The following is a 19,928-nucleotide window of genomic DNA, read 5'->3' as shown; positions in this document are numbered from 1 at the left end:
TTTTAACATTAACTCAAGATACTGTTGGAATCCTTGTACTGAGACAAGGATTTAAAAACTGGTACATGTGTTATCTAATTATGATATCAATTATAGTTACTCCAAAAACATTAAAAAGCAACATTTAATTAAACAACACAACTTTATACAGTATAGCCATGTGAGCAGTTCTTTTCTAATGTGAAAGCAAAGTTACTCTTTATTCCATTTTAACTAGAAAAACTGAAATTTGAAAAGACGAGTTTTAACAGTTTGGCTGTTTGAATTCCTGATATTCTTTTCCCAGTGTGAAAACTGCCCTCTTCATAATGCACAGTGGGAAAATTTACCCATTGTTATGTTTCTTAAAAACATCCAATTTATATACAGCATGAACCTAAAATTCTGGAAATAGCACAGTTTAAAAACTGATTAAGGGGAACCCGTTGGCCTGTCATACTTCTATTCCTTTTGAACCCATGGCCGCACATCCCCATATAGTGCTAAATTTAGGAACTTGATTGAGACAGTGCTCACACAGCTATTCTCCTTTTCCTCTTTAAAAGCCTTTGGGCCGATTCACTGCTGCCTGATTTGGTATCAGAGTGGAAGACAGAAAGAAGCCTTTTCTCTAGCAGTTAGTTGTGCTGTTGAGAAGAGTGCTCGCTCGCTCGCTCTGTCTCTCTCTCCCTCTCTCTCTCTCTCTCTCTCTCTCTCTCTCTCTCTCTCTGTCTCTCTCTGTCTCTCCCCAACCCCACACACACCCACACATACACCCACACACTCACTCATATGCTTCCTATGCCGCAGGACAGCCGGGTTCTTCAAGGAGGCTAAAAGGACAGATGATTAACATCAGGTTGTGACCACAAACATAGAAATAGAAGCGGGGGTTTCATATTCCATTCATTGTCAAAATTATACGTAAATAGTTTTTTCAGAGCTGTGACTAGTCATATACTATTCAAAGTAAGCCAATTGATTGAGCATCTAGCATAGTACTGTTTTCATAGAAGGTACCCTGTAATTGGTAAATATCGGAATTGAGTATAGATTTTAGAATTTTTTCACCTCTACTTTGAAGATTCTACACATCAGGGGAGATTTTTAAAGAGCAGAGTAAAACCACTTTAGGGAAAGAGAGAAGGGAGGTAAAGGCTCATGTGATTTGGTATTGTGCACTTTAAAGTTTTATGGCCATGGTACCTCCCTTGAGAGGATGAAGTGCAGGGAGCATGCATAAGCACATAAAATTACAAAGGCTTTATAGTGTGTAATTAATACAGAACTTTCTATGAACTTGCTTTTACTTAAACCCTTTTTGTTTTTTGGTTTTGTAGCAAGGTTTTTTAAAAGTTTAATTTTATTTTGCTATTAAATTAAAATTTTGCAGTCAATTTTTAAGTTTTTCAAGTTTTTATACTGCTTATAGAAATAGAGGATAGGCATTATAATTCAATTGGTTGTGTAGTTCATGGACCAAAAAAGATTTAATATGCTAAAACTCTCAAGTTCTTCCCTATGGGAAGATGTAGTAAATTTCTTAGATGTTATTTCTGTACCCAGTATTTCCCTGTTAAGATCTTTTCCTTGAGAAGAAATGTGTTAATCAGATGAAAAGTGTTTGGAGAAGATTTTATTATGACTGTAGAAGTATTTTTTATTCTTTTATGTTTTTCGCATGTTCAAAAAATAGTCTATGCTAAACAAAATTGTAGTAAATGACTGGAAAAATATACTACTGTATTTCACTTTCAACATTCTTAACTAATACCTGTATGCCCATATAAGGTTGTTTAATTGTAAGGCATTTAAAATTACTGAATGTGACAGTAAATTCTCTAGGGATCTATGCCTGGAGGAGAATTAGAGATTATCTCATTCTCCTTGATTTGGGAAAGCTGAAAATATTAAGTAACTTACCCAAGGTCACACAATTAGAAAGTAGCAGAACTGGGCCAGAATCCTGGGCTCTTGACTTCGAATCCTTTCTTACCTTACTGATATCAGAGTTAAGTCATTTCACCTGTGACTTTCTGGAGCGAATTCAGTCTTCAGTATTTTAATATATTGCTCCTTGGCACCCAGTTATGCATTGTACCTTTTGGATGTTGGGGCTTCCATTTGGCATTAAAAAAAATTGGAGTGGGTAATTTGAAACTCTGACCTAAATGTGTCAAACCTGGCAAGAAATTAGGAGCCAGGCAAAGGGACTTTGTTACAGGAATGAAACAAGAAATGATATGTAAATAAATAAGTGAATGAAAGAAGGAAATGATCTGTTTTAGAAAGTATCAGGGAGACTGATTATCAGATAGACATACCATCTAGTCTGAAAGTAAGGAGCTTTTCCCTCACTGATTTAGAAGAGTTACGTTTTGATGAAATACATTAATCGTGTAGATATATATGTAAATCAAATTAATTAAAAGTGTATGTTTTTAGATTTAGGCTAGAAAGGCCAGCCTCTGTATTACCTAGGTAGCTAACTGGAGGTTTAAATTCCTTATATGTATAAGATTTGTAATTTTCTTTGGAAAGGATAAGTCTCATTTGTATTCTAGGGGATGAAGTAGTATTAATTTATCAATAAAGTAAGCAGTCATATTTTATTATAATTCCTCTTTTCTAAAAACCTTAAAAACATTTTCAGCTGTTAATAGAAGATTTCTAGGTGTTGTGAGTTTAAATCATTTTATAGTTTTGATGTACTTCATGGAAACCTGGTGAAAGACCCTTTAAAAGCGATGTTCTGTTTATGGGCAGCTGCTGGGGTATTCCCTGTTCATTTGCTCGCCACGGAGCAAAAAGCTCAATCTTATTTTAGAGCCTCTTGACCAGATTCCTGCTGCCATCTATCTGATAAGTGTGTAAATGAGTTTTGTTAACTAAGAGGAATAATGCTCTTGGTCTCCCAGTGACTAAAACTCAGCTGCTGTTTCTGACCTTGCCAGTGTACTTAACCGGAGATTTTCTCTATGATCTTCTCTGAATTTATTGTTTTCTTCTTTATAGATGATCATGGGAACAGCAATAGTAGTCATGTAAAAATCTTTTTACCGAAAAAGCTGCTTGAATGTCTGCCGAAATGTTCAAGTTTACCCAAAGAGAGGCACCGTTGGAACACTAATGAGGTAGATAAATTTCTATTTTTAGGGGTACAATTTTTTTTAAGGGCAAACTCGCTAGGTCATTTTGCATAGTACTACTTTATATTAGCTTTAAATTCAAAATATTGAACTAGGAAATTGTACATGAGAAGAATACTTAATTTGGATTTGACAGAAACCAACATGTTTTTTGACCTATCTCTGATCTGCTTGGCTTGTGTTGCAAACTGTCAAATGTGCACGCTGACTTACTAAGGTAGCATGAGTTTCTTCTGTCTTTGTGTTTTCTTGCATTTTGGTGTGTTGCATTTGGTGGTTGACTCTGTTTCCATCTCAGTTAAACCTTAGTTCTTACGTCGTCATGAATTGATAAGGGTACAGCTCCAGTATTCTACAGAATGTGCCGTGTCTTGACAATGCGAAGTTTCTGTGGAATTTGGAAGGGCGGGGTTCTTACTAGCAAAATAGCTCTTGTCCTCTCTGATGAAGAAAGTTTGCATGGAGAATTAACTGGTTTACCTTAACGATAGGAATTTGTATTAAGAATGCAGGCTGTATAGTAGGTTGTTGATCTGACATTCAGTTAGAAGGAAGATTGATGAAGTAGAGTGAATCAGAGTTTATTTTGTTGGATGATGTTTCCTTTTTCGGTAAATCTTAATCTGGAAGTCTCAATATTAGGGGTGGATTGCTTTGTCATCTTTTTTATTTTGAAATCTGACTATTTCAATTTAGGGTAATACCCATTTAGTGTGGTGATGAGAATTGGGTCTGTGTCCATCATGCTGGGAATTCTATTCCTTTAATTCAAATGGCTGGGGTTATTGGTTTTGCAAAGTTGGTCTCAATCAATTCGTGTTGCTGGTTCAACATTTATCAGTACTTCCAAGTTAAATTATAAATATAACACCCTGCCCTGTATTGGGCACTCAGTTTTATTAAGATACAAGAAGAAAATAGTGCTGCCTATTTACCCTTATTTTTAAAAAATCGTTTTCTCAAATTCCTGACTTACAATGCTTTTGTTTTGAGTTATGAGGTTATGTGAAAGTCTCTTCACTTATCCTAGTTTACAGAGTTAAATACTCACTAGAATCTCATAGTTTTGTTACCTTGTCTCAACTGATTTTAAACTTCTCTTAAGGTATGCGTATTTTGATTATTTGAATAAATTATATTTCCCCCCTCAGACAGAATACTTTTGTTTTGACAAACAGCTAGTTTGGAGACCTGTTGTTTTAATCAGTCATCTATTAACTGTTTCAAACATTTTAGACATGAAAACAAAGTAAAGGTGCTGAAAATTAGTCCTAATCGTAGATCATTACTCTGTCAGCAAAATAGTACAATTTGGGAGCCATTCAGTAAGTCAAAACTAGGTCATGAAATATTAAAGAACTCAGTAAGTTTCTTAGTAATCCCTGAAACAGGATATGATACTATGTTATTATACATTAGTTCCAGTTTTTTTATAAATGTAACAAAACATAATTTTTTCAGTATTATCTTTTTATGTAATTGGCAATTTATTTTAATTATGACTTGAAATTACATTTGAAACCAGCAATTGCTTAGTGCATTGAAGTTAGTGGTCTTAAGAGTCTTACGAAGCTGTAGGCAACGGTGTCAGAAGTTAGTCGGTAGATTCTTTAGCTGAGTGGTTTCAAAATTTAGCCGGTAGATTCTTTAGCTGAGTGGTTTCAAAAGTTTCTGGAACTTTTGAGCACAGCCCTCCAACTTTCACACATTTGTTTACCTCTGAATTATTTACGTGTTCCACCTTACTGATATTTTAGATACATTGTGAAACACCCAATAAGGAATTTTTATAGAGGACAAAATTAAGAGGCAGATAAGAAGTCGTTCCGCATTTTCTTCTAGGACCCAGTACACCTAGCCCCTCGGAGACCGCTGGTTTAGGTCCCAGTGTGGCTTCAGTTCAAGTCCTAAGAGGGGAGACTGCACCCCCTTCCGACCGGTGCAGCGTGAGACTGGGGGCTGAGAAATGTGGGGTGGTTGCACGAGCTGTCACTGCTGCTGAAATGTGGGTAGAAGAGCGTGTGCTCCTGTGGAAGGCGGGGGCGTGGCAGGGGGCCTCGGCTGGCAGGGGCCAAGGCACACGCCCTCTTCCCTTGCCATCGGTTGTGCTCTTGGTGATCTCCCTGCTGAAAACCGACAAAACTCCTACGACAGAACTGAATTCAAAGGCTGGCCCATATTTCTGTGTGGAGGACTTTGGCTTTTTTTTCTTGTTGATTTTTGGCTTTAGGAGAAAAACAGGAATCTTGGAGTGGCAGCAGGAGTTTTTAATTCTGTAGGGTGTTACGTGGTGATGGTGACATGTCATTTTTTTTTTTTTTCCTGGCTCGGATAATAGAAACAAAACAATTAGTACTCCTGTGAAAGTACTTGTTTCTCTGACCTGGCTGGGTTTGGCATTTTCCCATGTCTTTCAGCCTGCCATCCTTAATGTCGCCACTGAGCCCTGAAGGGGCTGTGTCGCAGTGGGACTTTGTGACCCCGGGTAAGGCGGAGTCAGTCACGTTCGGGCAGCATTGCCCGTGGAATCTTCAGTGGTCAGGGAGTAGGGTGTAGCCACCCCGCTTTGCGAAGGGCCCGCCCCCCCCTGGGGTTGGGGTAGCTTGCTGTGTTCTGGCGGAGGACCCCGTGAAGGAGTAGGCTGCTGCTTGGGAGCTGTGTTGTACGGAAACTACATTCCTGTTGATCCCACTTCCTGGGACCAGGCACTCGCACTGGGAGGGGCATGTGGCACCAGCGCAGCTGCGAGCACGGCCGATGTGGGTGTTTTCCATCTCACTCTCTGCACAGCATCTGTTCGCCAAGTAGACTGGCGGCCGGGGTTGCCTGTATGAGATGTCAGCTGTCATCTTTCTCTGTCACCCGTGTTCTCTCTCTCTCTGATGGGTGTATACAGTTGAGTTCCTGGGTATAATTTGACTCCTCTGTACTTTTGAGACAGCCCTTTCCTCAGACCTGTGTTGTAACATCTGCGGTTACTTGAGAAAACCCACCGTGTATACTGTGCGTGTGCATCCATTGAGAGAGGGAGGGTGAGATGGTGCCCTTTCACGTGTCGCCGCGTATCAGCACCCGCTCCCTGCTGGTGACTGGGTGCTGTGCATCGTTAGTTCTGAGCCTTCTAATGATATTGCAAGGTGTGTAATGTTTCCTTTTACAGATGAGGGAGTGTGGGTAGAAAGTGGTGAAAAAATTCGGTCAGGGTAGCGCACTTGACAGGGCCTGTCTCTCTCTGTCTGAGCTTCATTTCTTCTACGTTGCTGATTAATTCTTGGGAACATTCATTCTACTGTGTGTCGTCTAGGCTTTGAATTAAAGACGCATAACCCTTAACCACATTAGCGTACCTGGCAGATCCATTCTAGAATTTAGGTTCGGATTAAAAAGAGTTAATATAAGATTAGTATTGTGGGTTCACATGCAAATTTGGTAAAGCTGAAAGTCACTGAAGAGGAAGACTCTTAGAAGATAAGACCGATTTTAGGGCCTACTTAAGCACTTTTAACCTTTTCTAACTCACTGGAATAAGTAAGATCTCCTGCCTTTCTTGAATGTTATTTGCAATTGCAAAATAACTGTTGTATCTAAAAACAAATCAATTTTAGATTATGCTTTCTCAGCCATAAACACTCTTTTCCCAGGTTCTGAAAACAATATGGAGATGGTGATGATGGTCATTATGGCAGCGAACATTTATTGACCATCTACTGTTATGCTAGGCACTGTTGAGTTCTTTCTGTGAATAATCACATTTACTCCTTGAACTAATACTATGAGGTAGGTTTTGTGATTATTCTTACAATATAGATGAGGAAACTTGAGCCACAGAGATGTTAAAGTTCCTGAAAGTGGTGGCCTTGGAAGTCCAAGCCTATAGCCTGATTTTGGAGTCCATACTTTTCTACAGTTCTGTCCCGAAGAACGATTTCAAATAAGACTTTCCCAAGATCTCGTGCTGTTTAGTGACTTCTAATCCTTTTGTTTTTATTCATTTGCTTCTTTTTTCACTTTGCATTTTCCAGTATTATACGTAAACTTAATGTATTTTTTTCTGAGGATTAAAAAAAAAAGTAGCAAACACTCATTTCTTAGGGAAGGAGTTTTGATTCTTAATAATGAATATTCACATGTGGGCTCTGGGTGAGGAAGAAAATATATTAAAAAATAGAAATTTTGTACCTGTGCACAACTGGAGGGTTGATAGGCTTGATTTTTATATCCTGGGCAGGAGAGAAAGAATGTATTAAACACAGAGCACATTTGTTAAAGAACCAACTCTTATTTCATAATCAGTTTGGTATTCACACCTTCATTAGGTGAACTATTACAATTTTCTGCATTTTAAGTTAATATTTTTAAAGCCCAGAGCCAGAAATAATTATGCTAACGCAGCTTTCTGATTACACAAATGACTACTTCATAATTACACATATTAGTACTCCATATATGTTGTCCAGACTGAAATTCCTTCTGTTTAGTCATTAATTAGCTGTTTGACTTAAAATGTAACTACTGCATTCCCCACTTGCTGGATCTGGATTTCAAATGGCATTCTTCCAAAGCCAAACTAATGCAGCACCATGAACCTTTTATAATGAAAATGTTCTCCTTACCTATGTTCAGATCATTTTTGTGTGCTGCTATTTTTGAACTATTAATGCTCTTTCTTTTGTTTGTTTTTCCGCTAATACAAAGTTTCTCCAGAGTAAGCAAACAAAAAAGAATTCTAACTTGTATTGATCTTAAAGAAAGTTGCAGCACAGGTTTGTAGTTAGTGATAGCTTCAGAGATTTTCATGTTAAATGCATTTTTTTAATGGTAAAAATGTCTGTCGAGGGAGCAGTACACATATAGACTGATGCATTCTCAGCCATACCAGAGAAGCTGAAGAAGAAAAACTCCTTGAGTATAATGCTTTTCAAAGGGAGAGAAGTACCCTTTTAAGTCCTGAATACTTTTTTCCCTCAACTTTTTATATTCAAGTAAGAAAAATGGACTTTATGACTTTGAAAATTGTTAAATTATATTTCATTTCGGTTATTTTGTTTTAACAACAAGAAGCCACCTTACTTTAAAAACGTTTTAAAATCATTTTTTTGTATAGGCATATATTCTTGAGTATTTTTGTCTGTATAACTTATAAAGTCGTAGATTTAGGGCTGTAATTTTTTCATTGATTGGTTTTACTAGTATATTTACATATTATCTTTTTGAAACATAGACCCATATTTTTGGGGGATCATTTAAGACTCTTTAAATTTCCAAGATGTGAGCTAAACTGAAAAGTATTTTTATACTCTGATTATAAAGGTGAGTGAGATAGTTTGGCAGTGTTAAGGGTTTTTTAAAATTTAATTTATTTACTTTTGGCTGTATTGGGTCTCCGTTGCTGTGCGCGGGCTTTCTCTAGTTGGGGTGAGCGGGGGCTACTCTTTGTTGCGGTGCATGGGCTTCTCATTGCAGTGGCTTCTCTTGTTGCGTGCAGAGCACAGGCTCTAGGTGCACGGGCTTCAGTAGTTATGGCATGCAGCCTCAGTAGTTGTGGCTCATGGGCTCTAGAGCACAGGCTCAGTAGTTGTGGCACATGGGCTTAGTTGCTCCGCGGCATGTGGGATCTTCCTGGACCAGGGCTCGAACCCATATCCCCTGCATTGGCAGGCGGATTCTTAACCACTGTGCCACCAAGGAAGCTCCAGTGTTAAGGGTTTGACTGGTCCCAGGTCATCTCTGAGGCCAGGCAGGGCTTTTCTGGTTAAATCACAAAAAGGAAAATGCACACATGACCCACAATACACAGAGCCAGGTTTTTTTTTTTTTTTCTTCCCCCCGTACGCGGGCCTCTCACTGTTGTGGCCTCTCCTGTTGCGGAGCACAGGCTCCGGACGCGCAGGCTCAGCGGCCATGGCTCACGGGCCCAGCCGCTCTGCTGCATGTGGGATCTTCCCAGACCGAGGCACGAACCCGTGTTCCCTGCATCAGCAGGCGGACTCTCAACCACTGCGCCACCAGGGAAGTCCAGAGCCAGGTTTTAAGAGTGAAAGCGTTTGATTTTTATATATGGTACCAAATTTGTAATTAAATGTTAATTTTGTAGCAGTTGGATTAACCATAACTCCTCTGTTTAACTTAGTATGAAGTGAGGTAAATGGATACTGAGATCCAAATGAGCACAGTCCTGTTTGTCAGACAGCCTGCGTCACCTTGGCGTTGGTGGTAGCAAAGGTAGCAGCAGAGGGTGCATTGGAAAGCTGGAGGCAGCACGTCCTTCCATGTCAGTGAGGGGAGACAGGAGAAGAGAGATCAATACGGATGGGGTTTGGCTCTGAGGAGCAGTAAAAGAAGCAGATCTTATTACCTGCAGAGAGTGGGGTAGTGTTTATAAAATTTGAATAAGATGTTAAAGAAATCCTTATTTAAAGGAAGAACATTTCTGTAGACCCAGCACAGTTTGACCTAAACTATTTTTATTATATTACTTCAAAATGTAGCACATAGAAGAATATTTGGCCCATACTCAGTGTTCAGTAAATATTTGCTGGATGAATGAAATATGGAAAAACACAAAAAACTCAGGATAAATTTCTTAATTCTTAGAATTCTTCTGTGAATATAAAACTCAAATAGATATATACATTACATAAAAGAAACCACAAAACTAATAACATTTATATTAAGAACATTAGTTCAATGCAACGGATGATGTTTTGCCCAAACTGAATTGGCTCTTGCAACATGAATATAACCCTGACTGTTCTTAGGCAGGTTCTTTTGAATTTGGCACGTGGCACTACTGTGTGCCCTGCAGTTATCCTGCCCCTCCCCCACTGAACTAGTCATAAACAGCTTTTTGCTCAGCAAGCCTTTCTCTAAGTCTGTCATTAGGCCTTGGCGCAAATATATCATTTAGTCTTAAGTTCACTTCTGGTTTTTCTCATCAGTTCAAGAACAACTTAAATGACACTACCCCTGCCACTGTAATTGCAAACCATAGACTTGAGCAATGAATTCGCGTGTTAGAATATATTTGTTATAGGTTTTACTTTTTCAGATTGTGAATTAAGATGTGGAATGAAAACTTTCTTAGTGAACCCAAGGATCACTGATGTCTTGGAAAGGGTACAGAGTTGGCAGGTTAGAAACAGGTATAGTCTTGGCTCTGCCCCCAGTCAGCTGAGTGTTAGGTATGATACCTGCTAAGCCTCTTTTGTGTCTTTGGTGGTCGTGTGAGGTTATGCTTTGAGACCTTTAAAGATTTGTCTTAAGCCCAGCTCTCCAGTTTTGGAGGCTAGATCACTGTTGCTTCCAGAGTTGTTTGAGAGTGCCAGCCTGGGAGTTTACTTTTTTTTTTTTAAACATCTTTATTGGGGTATAATTGCTTTACAATGGTGTGTTAGTTTCTGCTTTATAACAAAGTGAATCAGTTATACATATACATATGTTCCCATATCTCTTCCCCCTTGTGTCTCCCTCCCTCCCACCCTCCCTATCCCACCCCTCCAGGCGGTCACAAAGCACCGAGCTGATCTCCCTGTGCTATGCGGCTGCTTCCCACTAGCTATCTACCTTATGTTTGGTAGTGTATATATGTCCATGCCCCTCTCTCGCTTTGTCACAGCTCACCCTTCCCCCTCCCCATATCCTCAAGTCTGTTCTCTAGTAGGTTTGTGTCTTTATTCCTGTCTTACCCCTAGGTTCTTCATGACATTTTTTTTTTAATTCCATATATATGTGTTAGCATATGGTATTTGTCTTTCTCATTCTGACTTACTTCACTCTGTATGACAGACTCTAGGTCTATCCACCTCATTACAAATAGCTCAATTTCGTTTCTTTTTATGGCTGAGTAATATTCCATTGTATATATGTGCCACATCTTCTTTATCCATTCATCCGATGATGGACACTTAGGTTGTTTCCATCTCCGGGCTATTGTAAATAGAGCTGCAATGAACATTTTGGTACATGACTCTTTTTGAATTATGCTTTTCTCAGGGTATATGCTCAGTAGTGGGATTGCTGGGTCGTATGGTAGTTCTATTTGTAGTTTTTTAAGGAACCTCCATACTGTTCTCCATAGTGGCTGTACCAATTCACATTCCCACCAGCAGGGCAGGAGTGTTCCCTTTTCTCCACACCCTCTCCAGCATTTATTGTTTCTAGATTTTTTGATGATGGCCATTCTGACTGGTGTGAGATGATATCTCATTGTAGTTTTCATTTGCATTTCTCTAATGATTAATGATGTTGAGCATTCTTTCATGTGTTTGTTGGCAGTCTGTATATCTTCTTTGGAGAAATGTCTATGTAGGTCTTCTGCCCATTTTTGGATTGGGTTGTTTGTTTTTTTGTTATTGAGCTGCATGAGCTGCTTGTAAATTTTGGAAATTAATCCTTTGTCAGTTGCTTCATTTGCCAATATTGTCTCCCATTCTGAGGGTTGTCTTTTGGTCTTGTTTATGGTTTCCTTTGCTGTGCAAAAGCTTTGAAGTTTCATTAGGTCCCATTTGTTTATTTTTATTTCCATTTCTCTAGGAGGTAGGTCAAAAAGGATCTTGCTGTGATTTATGTCACAGAGTGTTCTGCCTATGTTTTCCTCTAAGAGTTTGATAGTTTCTGGCCTTAAAAAAAAAAACAACTCTTAATCATCCTTTCATTTATTTTTATGTTTAAGGTGTACAATTCAGTGGTCTGTAGTATGTACACAAAGTGGTGCGCCCATCACCACCATCTAATTCCACAACATTTTCATCACCCTCTGGGGGTTTTCTGTCCCCCTGGCCTTGGTGGAGTCGGCACCTTCAAGGGGCAGGCAGCCTCTCTTCAGGGCGCTGCCTGTTCTTCTTCGGTATCTTCTCCAAGTTTTCATACCCGTCTAGCACTGGAGTTGACAACTGAAGGGTTTGTGCTTTTACCCAGGTCTTAATGTATAGCGCTGTCTCCTGACATTGTTTTTTAAAATGTTAAGGTGCAAATGAGGATGCATTTTGGACCCACATTTTTTAAGTTGGATGGTAGGGGCTTGTAGAGTTTTCAGTTGCATTAAAACTCTGTATATTCTGTGGACTCTTTATCGATGGGCTGTGTGGGGATAAAAGAGCCCACTGCTTTCAGTAATGTTGGGAGATTTTGGTGGTGGTGACTCCCATGAGGAGAAGCTGAGCCCCACTGAAACGTCAGCTGAGACAGAAGAGGGAAGAACACCTGGAAAGGCTGGCATTCTTAAAAAAAAAATTTTTTTTTTAATTTATTTATTTTTGTGGCTGTGTTGGGTCTTCGTTGCTGTGCGCGGGCTTTCTCTAGTTGCCGCGAGCGGGGGTTACTCTTTGTCGCGGTGCACGGGCTTCTCATTGCAGTGGCTTCTCTTCTTGAGGAGCACGGCTCTAGGAGTGCGGGCTTCAGTAGTTGTGGCTCATGGGCTCTAGAGCGCGGGCTCAGTAGTTGTGGTGCATGGGCTTAGTTGCTCCGTGGCATGTGGGATCTTCCCGGACCAGGGCTCGAATGTGTGTCCGCTATATTGGCAGGCGGATTCTTAACCACTGGGCCACCAGGGAAGCCCAGCATTCTTTAGCTTAGTGATTTTCTTGCCGAGCTGGCGTCAGAATTACCTGGAGGGCTTGTTAGCACCCAGATTGCTGGGCTCCACCCCAGCGTTTCTGCCCTAGTAGGTCTGGGGTGGGGCCTGAGAATGGGCGTGTCTAACGTGTTCCAGGTGAAACTCATCAAGATGAGGACTCCCAGCCTCCCCGACATGTATTCTGAGCAACTTCACTTGGCTTTAGTCTCAGCTTTGCTACCCCTCAACCACTCAGGTATATGTCAGTGTGCGTTGGCTATATGGGATGTAGTTATGCTTTCTAGAGTCTTTTTCTCATGTCTCATGTGCCTAGAAGTCAGGAAATGCAGTTATTTTTGGGGTATTTACCTAAAGTAATATAGGGAGCCCTTTTTAAAGTATGGGTGGCAGTGGTAGGGGTATGTGGAGGCATATTCCAATTTTTGTGACTTTTTTTTTTAAGAGAGAGCATGAAGGATAATCTCCACCCCATCCCCTCCTTCCATCTCCATTTGGCCCAGATAGCTGAAAACAGCCGAACCCTAAAGCTGACAGCATCTACCTACTTATCTACCTACTTGTCTACCACCTTCCAGTCTTTTTAATACTACCTACCAAATGTTTCTAATGATAAATTATGTTGTCTTGGTGATTATGAAATTCTGTTGGAGATTTTAAAAGAAGTTCCTAAAAAAATAACCTGTTTTCTAGTTTTAATGCTTTTTAGAAGCCTGGGGGAAAAAAGAAAAAGTGCAAAAAGAATTCCTTTCTAGATGGATGAGAAACCACAGATGGGCTGGGGTGAATGTGATGAAAGATAAGTGTGTGTTTGGGAGAGTGTTTTCTCTGTTAGGGAGAATTTTACGGGCAGGATGTGTGGATTTCATGGAGCTTTCTCATACGCTTCAGTGGTTGTGTGTTCTCTGGTCTGGTGAAGAGTGTAGAGTTGAAATAAATGTAACATTTAAAGAACCTGCTGTTTACATTTGGGGAGAAATGTGGAAAGTGGGAGAAGCTCCAGCTCTGGGGAATTGAACAGGGTTTAGTGGGTGTGTGTGCGCGTCCGGGTCGGGCAGCTGCGGTAGAACCAAGGTGGAATTCTGAGGCAAGCTTCATTTAGCGCTGAATTCACTTTACTGGGATTCCAAAGGAGTTGATGGAAAAAAGGGAAAGGTTCCTGTGTCCAAGAAACCAGGAAGCTGAAAAGTAGCTTGACCTGGGCTGGAAACTAGAGCCACCTGAGCCTGAAGTTAAAGTGAGCAGGTGCCTGAGGGGCTGGGCTCCAGGTATAGTCACAGCCGAAACCCTTGAACCCAGGCCACGCCTTCTATTTTTTGCTGTTTTTTATTATTAAGATTTAAGTTTTAGAGTGGTTTAAGGTTCACAGCAAAATTGAGGGGAGGGTACAGAGAGTTCCCACACGCCCCCTGCCCCCTCATTTGTGCACTCTCTCCCACTGTCAGCATCCCCCACTGGAGTGGTACCTTTCTACAGTCAGTGAACTTACGTTGTCGACATGTCATCATCATCCAGAGTCCATAGTTTACATTACGGTTCACTCTTGGTGTTGCACATTCTGTGGGTTTGGACAAATGTATAATGACGTGCATCCATCAGTGTAGTTTCATACAATGATTAGATTAGTTTCACACAATGATTTGATTAGTTTTACTGCCCTAACAATCCTCTGTGCTCTGCCAGTTTATCCCCCCAGCCCCTGGCAACTGCTGATCTCTCTATTGTCTCCACGGTTTTGCCTTGTCCAGAATGTCAGAGAGTTGGAATCATACAGCACGTAACCTTTTCAGATTGGTTTCTTGCACTTAGTAATATGCACTTAAGGTTCCTCCCTGTCCTTTTATGGCTTGGTAGCTCATTTCTTTTTAGCGCTAAATAATACTCCATTGTTTGGGTGAACTGCAGTTTATTTATCCATTCACCTGCTGAAGGACATCTTGGTTGCTTCCAGGTTTTGGCAATTATGAATAAAGCTGATATAAACATTCATGTTCAGGATTTTGCATAGACATAAGTTTCCAACTCCTTCGGGTAAATATCAAAGAGTGCAATTGCTGGATCGTATGGTAAGACTATGTTTAGTTTAGTAAGAAACTGCCAAAACTGTCTTCCAAAGTGGCTGTACTGTTTTGTGTTCCCACCAGCAATGAATGAGAGTTCTTTCTGCTCCGCATCCTTACCAACGTTTGGTGTTGTCCATGTTCTGGATTTTGGCCATTCTAATAGGTGCATAGTGGTATCTCATTGTTGTCTTAATTTGCATTTCCTTGGTGACATGTGGAGCATCTTTTTTTTGTTTTTTATAAATTTATTTATTTAAAAAAATTTTATTTGTTTTTGTCTGCGTTGGGTCTTCATTGCTGCACGTGGGCTTTCTCTAGTTGCAGAGAGCTGGGTCTACTCTTCATTGTGGTGCGTGGGCTTCTCATTGGGGGGCTTCTCTTGTTGTGGAGCACAGGCTCTAGGCGCGTGGGCTTCAGTAGTTGTGGCACACGGGCTCAGTAGTTGTGGCTCGCGGGCTCCAGAGCGCAGGCTCAGTAGTTGTGGCGCACGGGCTTAGTTGCTCTGGGGCATGTGGGATCTTCCCAGACCAGGGCTCAAACCCGTGTCCCCTGCTTTGGCAAGCGGATTCTTAACCACTGTGCCACCAGGGAAGTCCCTCAAGTTGATTTTTGTGAAGGATGTAAGGCCTGTGTCTAAATTCACAGTTTTTGACACATGTATGTCCATTTATTCCAACACTATCTGGAAGTGTTGGAAAGACTGTTTTTACTGCACTGTATTGCCTTTGTTCTTTTGTCAAAGATCAGTTGATTATGTTTGCGTGGGTCTATATTTGGGCTTTCTATTCTGTGTTTCACTGATGTATTTGTCTATTCTTCGGACAGTATCACACTGTTGTGATTATTGTAGCTTCGTAGTAAGTTTTGAGATCGGATGGTGCCAGTCCTCTGATTTTGTTCTTCTCATTCAATACTAAGTTGGTTATTCTAGGCCTCTCCTTGTAAACTTTAGAATCAATTTGTTGCTGGGATTTTGATTAGGATTGTGTTGAATCTATAGATCAAGTTGAGAAGAACTGACAATAGTGAGTCTTCCTATCCATGAATATGGACTATCCCTCCATTTATTTAGTTTTTTAAAATTTAATTCATCAGAGTTTTGGAGTTTTCCTCATATAGCTCTTACACATATTTTGTTTTTATACCTAATTCCTTTTTTGGGGGGTGTGCTAATGTAAATAGTATTGTGTTTTAAATTTCACATTTCGCTCGTTCATTTCTGATGTATAGGAAAGTGATAGACTTTCTATTATTAATCTTGTATAATCGCTTATTAGCTCCAGGAATTTTTCAAGAAGCCAAGCCCCCGAAAGAGAGACCATCATTTTGTGTGTAGCTCATGCCTGAAATAGTTCTTTTTTTTTTTTTTCTTTTTCTGCGATACGCGGGCGTCTCACTGTTGTGGCCTCTCCTGTTGCGGAGCACAGGCTCCAGACGCGCAGGCTCAGCGGCCATGGCTCACGGGCCCAGCCGCTCCACAGCATGTGGGATCTTCCTGGACCGGGGCACGAACCCGTGTCCCCTGCATCGGCAGGTGGACTCGCAACCACTGCGTCACCAGGGAAGCCCAATAGTTCTCTTTTAAAGAGGTCAGTGGGTATCACTGTTGGGAAGGGGGAAAGTCTCAACACAGAAGGTCAAGGACAAAGTGTTGAGAGGTCACACCCTCTTAGTGCGCTGTGTGGGGGGACAGAGAGGCTGCCGAGAGGGAGGCTTTCCGATGTTACCTGGGGTTCTTATTTAGGAAAGGCTGCAAAAGGCTGCCTTTTCAGAAGGAGAAGGGGAAAAAACACTTAAATACAAGTTTAGAAAGAATTGAAAGAAAGCGAAAATGTCATCTGCTTCCCATTTCTGAGGAAGGATACATTAAAATAGCTTCGGATTAAGCAGGATCTGTGAAATCGAGGTCAGAGTGTAGTCATTTCCCATTTTTCCTGACATGTCTTTAAACTATGTGGTGACAGGCTCCCCTTTCCCGGCATCAGAAGACCAGTTGTTAATGTGCATTTTACAGTTTTATTTTATTTTTGTGCTGTTGAGCAAAATTTAGACTTCCTAACTCTAATCATTTAAGAATCATTTTTGTTAAATGCTTTAATTATTATCAATCAAGACTCTGTATTTAAGCATTTTCCAGTAATTTTTAACAATCCATTCCTCAGGCAATTCAGAGAACCTGCTGTGTGGTGATTATGTATCTTTTATTTCATAAATGAGGATAGTGAGACATAAGTGTTTTGGAATCAGCATTGATCATCATCTAATATAGCGTATAATTTTCTTCTTTTTATTGTGTATTGTGTGGCTGCCCCTGCTAGGCTGTCAGGTCCTGGTGGACAGAAATCCTCATGTGCTCTGTTCACTGATGGATCCCAAGAGCTTAGAATTAACTTAGGGGCACCTACTGGGTGTTCAGTGACTGTTCCTTAAATGAACGAGTGCGTGAAGAATCCAACAACAGATACTGTTTAGGTCTGTACTCAAGTGTGCTGCTAATACGTCATCCCTGAGTGCGACAGCCCGGCTTAGTGATAGTCATTGGTGTCGCCAAACAGATCTAGGGGAGCTGCCCCTGAAGAACTTGAGACCTGGAGGAGAGGGTGGGAATGTGTGCTTCCTGCACGCGAGCAGCTTCCAGCTTCCCTCCGTCACAGGAGGGAGGATTGAGGCAGCACGCTCACTTCTTTGTCTCAGACCCCACGGTTCTCTGCGTCAGGGTGAGTGAGGGTGAGGCCGGAAGCAAGGCAGGAAGCCTTGGGGGAGGGAGGACTTTCCCCACCCCGACTTCACACAGTGCAGCCCAGGTTGAAAGATGGCCAGGTCACCCCGAAGCCTGCCATCAGAGAGGAACAGTTGACTTTCTGATGTAAGTCTCTTCAGACATTTTCCTGCGCTGATGCGGGCATATATTTTATTATTTGTTAACTCAAAATGGGTTTACTATACATGTAGTTTTGTAGCCTGGCTTTTCTCCTAATATGTTGCGTATATCTTGGGCCTTTTGGACAGTGGGCCACAGCATCGTGTTTATTGACCTCAGCCTGCTGGTGTTCCGTTGGGTTTCATGCCTTCATTCATGCCTTCGGCAACATTTTTGAGGGCTAATATGTGCCAGGCACTGGTTGAGGGTGCTAAGGATCCCAGACAGACGAGGTTCCTGTTGTCGTGCAGCTCATAGTTTAGAAGGGAAGACGGTACATGAGCAAGTAAGTAGATAAGAATTTCAGAGAGTGCTAAGAAGAAAACAGAACAGAATACTGAGGTGTGAGCACGTGAGGTGGGTTGGTTGTGGAAGGCCTTTGTTAGAGGCATTTGAGCGGAGATCCGAATGATGAAGGAGGGCTGCTTGAGGATCTAGGGGAACATTTTAGGCAGAGGGAATAGAAGTGCAAATGCCCTGAGGCAGGAATGCATTTGGCTTGAGGAACAATATAGGCAACATTGTGGCTGGAGCAGAGTGGACATCGGGAAGGTGATCGGCAGGGTAGGCAGGGGCTGGATCCTGAAGTGCTTTGTAGGCACAAAGACTTGGAATTTTACGAGTAACAGGAAGTCATCAGAGGCTGAACTATCAGGAGGTGATAGGCATAATGTGGATTCTTTATTTTCAAAGCTGTTCTCTGGCTGCTCTGTGACTGACGGGGAAGCAGAGAGGCCAGTTAGAGGCTGTTGCAGTAATTGGCGATCTTGGGAAGAGACGATGGAAGCAGTGGAGAAGGTGAAAAGTGGGGTGTCTTTTGGAGGCAGAGGTGTCAGGACTCATGGGATTGGATATGGGGGGTGGGGGAGGAGAGATCAAGACGGGTTCCTCGTTTGCGGACTCAGCTACCGCACTGGTGCTGGTGTTCATAGCTGAGACAAAGGAGGCCGAAGGGGGCGTGGCGGGGGTGGGTCACGAGTGCTCTCCCGGGCTGTATCGACTGGAGATGTCTCTTAGACACTGAAGTGGCTGTGCTGAGTGGGCCACTGTCTCGAAGCCTGAGTGAGGTCCTGTCTGGAGACATAAATTGGAGGGCTGCTAGACCGGATGAGATCACTCTGGGGCAAAAGATGGATGGAGAAGGGAGGAGATAAGCCCTGAGTGGAGCGGGGTGGGGGAGCCAGCCACGCAGGCTGCGGAGAGCCAGGGAGTAGAGGGGAACCAGGCAAGCGGGAGCTGGGAGCCGGGAGAAGGAAGGGCCCAAGGAGGCTGTATCGGTTTTCTATTTGCTGCTGTAACAAAATAACCACAAACCGAGTGGCTAAAGCAGCGCAGGTTTATTGTTAGAGTTCTGTAGGTCGGCCAGCCGTCTGGCAAGGGTCTCACTGGGCCAGAATCGCGGTGTGGCCAGGGCTGCGTTCCTTCCTGGAGGCCCCAGGGGAGGCTGTTCCCTGGCCTGCTGCACCTTCCAGAGGCTGCTCACGCTCCGGGGCTCGGAGCCCCTCCCTCCCTGTTCAAAGCCATCGCCGTGGCGTCTCTCCGACCCCGCTGTGCCGTCACTTCTCTTTCTCCGACCTGGTCTCTCTCTTCTCCCTCTTCAGTTTTAAGGACCCCTGTGGTTCCATTGGGCCCACACAAGTCGTCCAGGATCCTTTCCCTGTTTTAAGGCCGCCTGATTAGCAACCTTAATTGTTCTATATTTACAGGTTCTGGTGATTAGAACATGGCTATCCTGGGAGGGGGCACTGTTCTTCCTGCCACAGAGGGTGTCATCAGAGGGGACGGAGTAGTCAAGTCAAGTGAGGGCGGGGCCGCCACCGCTGGGTTTGGGCACCGGGAGGCCCTTGGTCACCCTGGTGAATGGTTCCAGTGGAATGTGGGTGGAAGAGCCAATGAGGCGAGGATGGCAGGTGTTAAGGAATGAAGAACCCAGAGTCGAACCAAGATGTGGTTTATAGACATGAAGGTACCAGAAGAAAGAGTTAATGTGGTTATTCTGAAATAAGGAGCAGACGTACTGATGCCTCTCTGCTTGCCCCTGGGCCAGTGGGCAGAGCCCTGGTCATTGGCGGCCGCACCTCACCACGTCAGGTGCTCTGTCACCCCACGGGCGGCTGGCCACATTTCTGAAGTCAGCGTGGAACTCGTGCCTTTTATCCCTTGGGGACTGGCTGTGGTCTGGCCACAGCTCAGTGCTTCGGTGAGAGTGTGTCCTATGTGCAGTGCAGAGCTGCAGTCCCTTCCTG

General features: G+C 42.3%; 1 protein-coding gene across 1 annotated transcript in view; it reads left to right on the top strand.

Moving 5' to 3' along the window:
• The window catches only part of CAMTA1 (calmodulin binding transcription activator 1), an 895,524-nt gene that overhangs the window by 30,627 nt on the left and 844,969 nt on the right, over positions 1–19,928 (top strand). The window contains 1 exon segment of the mRNA XM_082665985.1: positions 2,995–3,113. Coding sequence (XP_082522111.1) covers positions 2,995–3,113 — 119 coding nt within the window.

The sequence above is a fragment of the Grampus griseus genome, assembly GCF_964374135.1.
Source record: "Grampus griseus genome assembly, chromosome: 1".
In the NCBI taxonomy this organism is placed as follows: domain Eukaryota; kingdom Metazoa; phylum Chordata; class Mammalia; order Artiodactyla; family Delphinidae; genus Grampus; species Grampus griseus.
The sequence above is the reverse complement of the archived record's forward strand: the minus strand, read 5'-3'. Positions and strand labels throughout refer to the sequence as shown.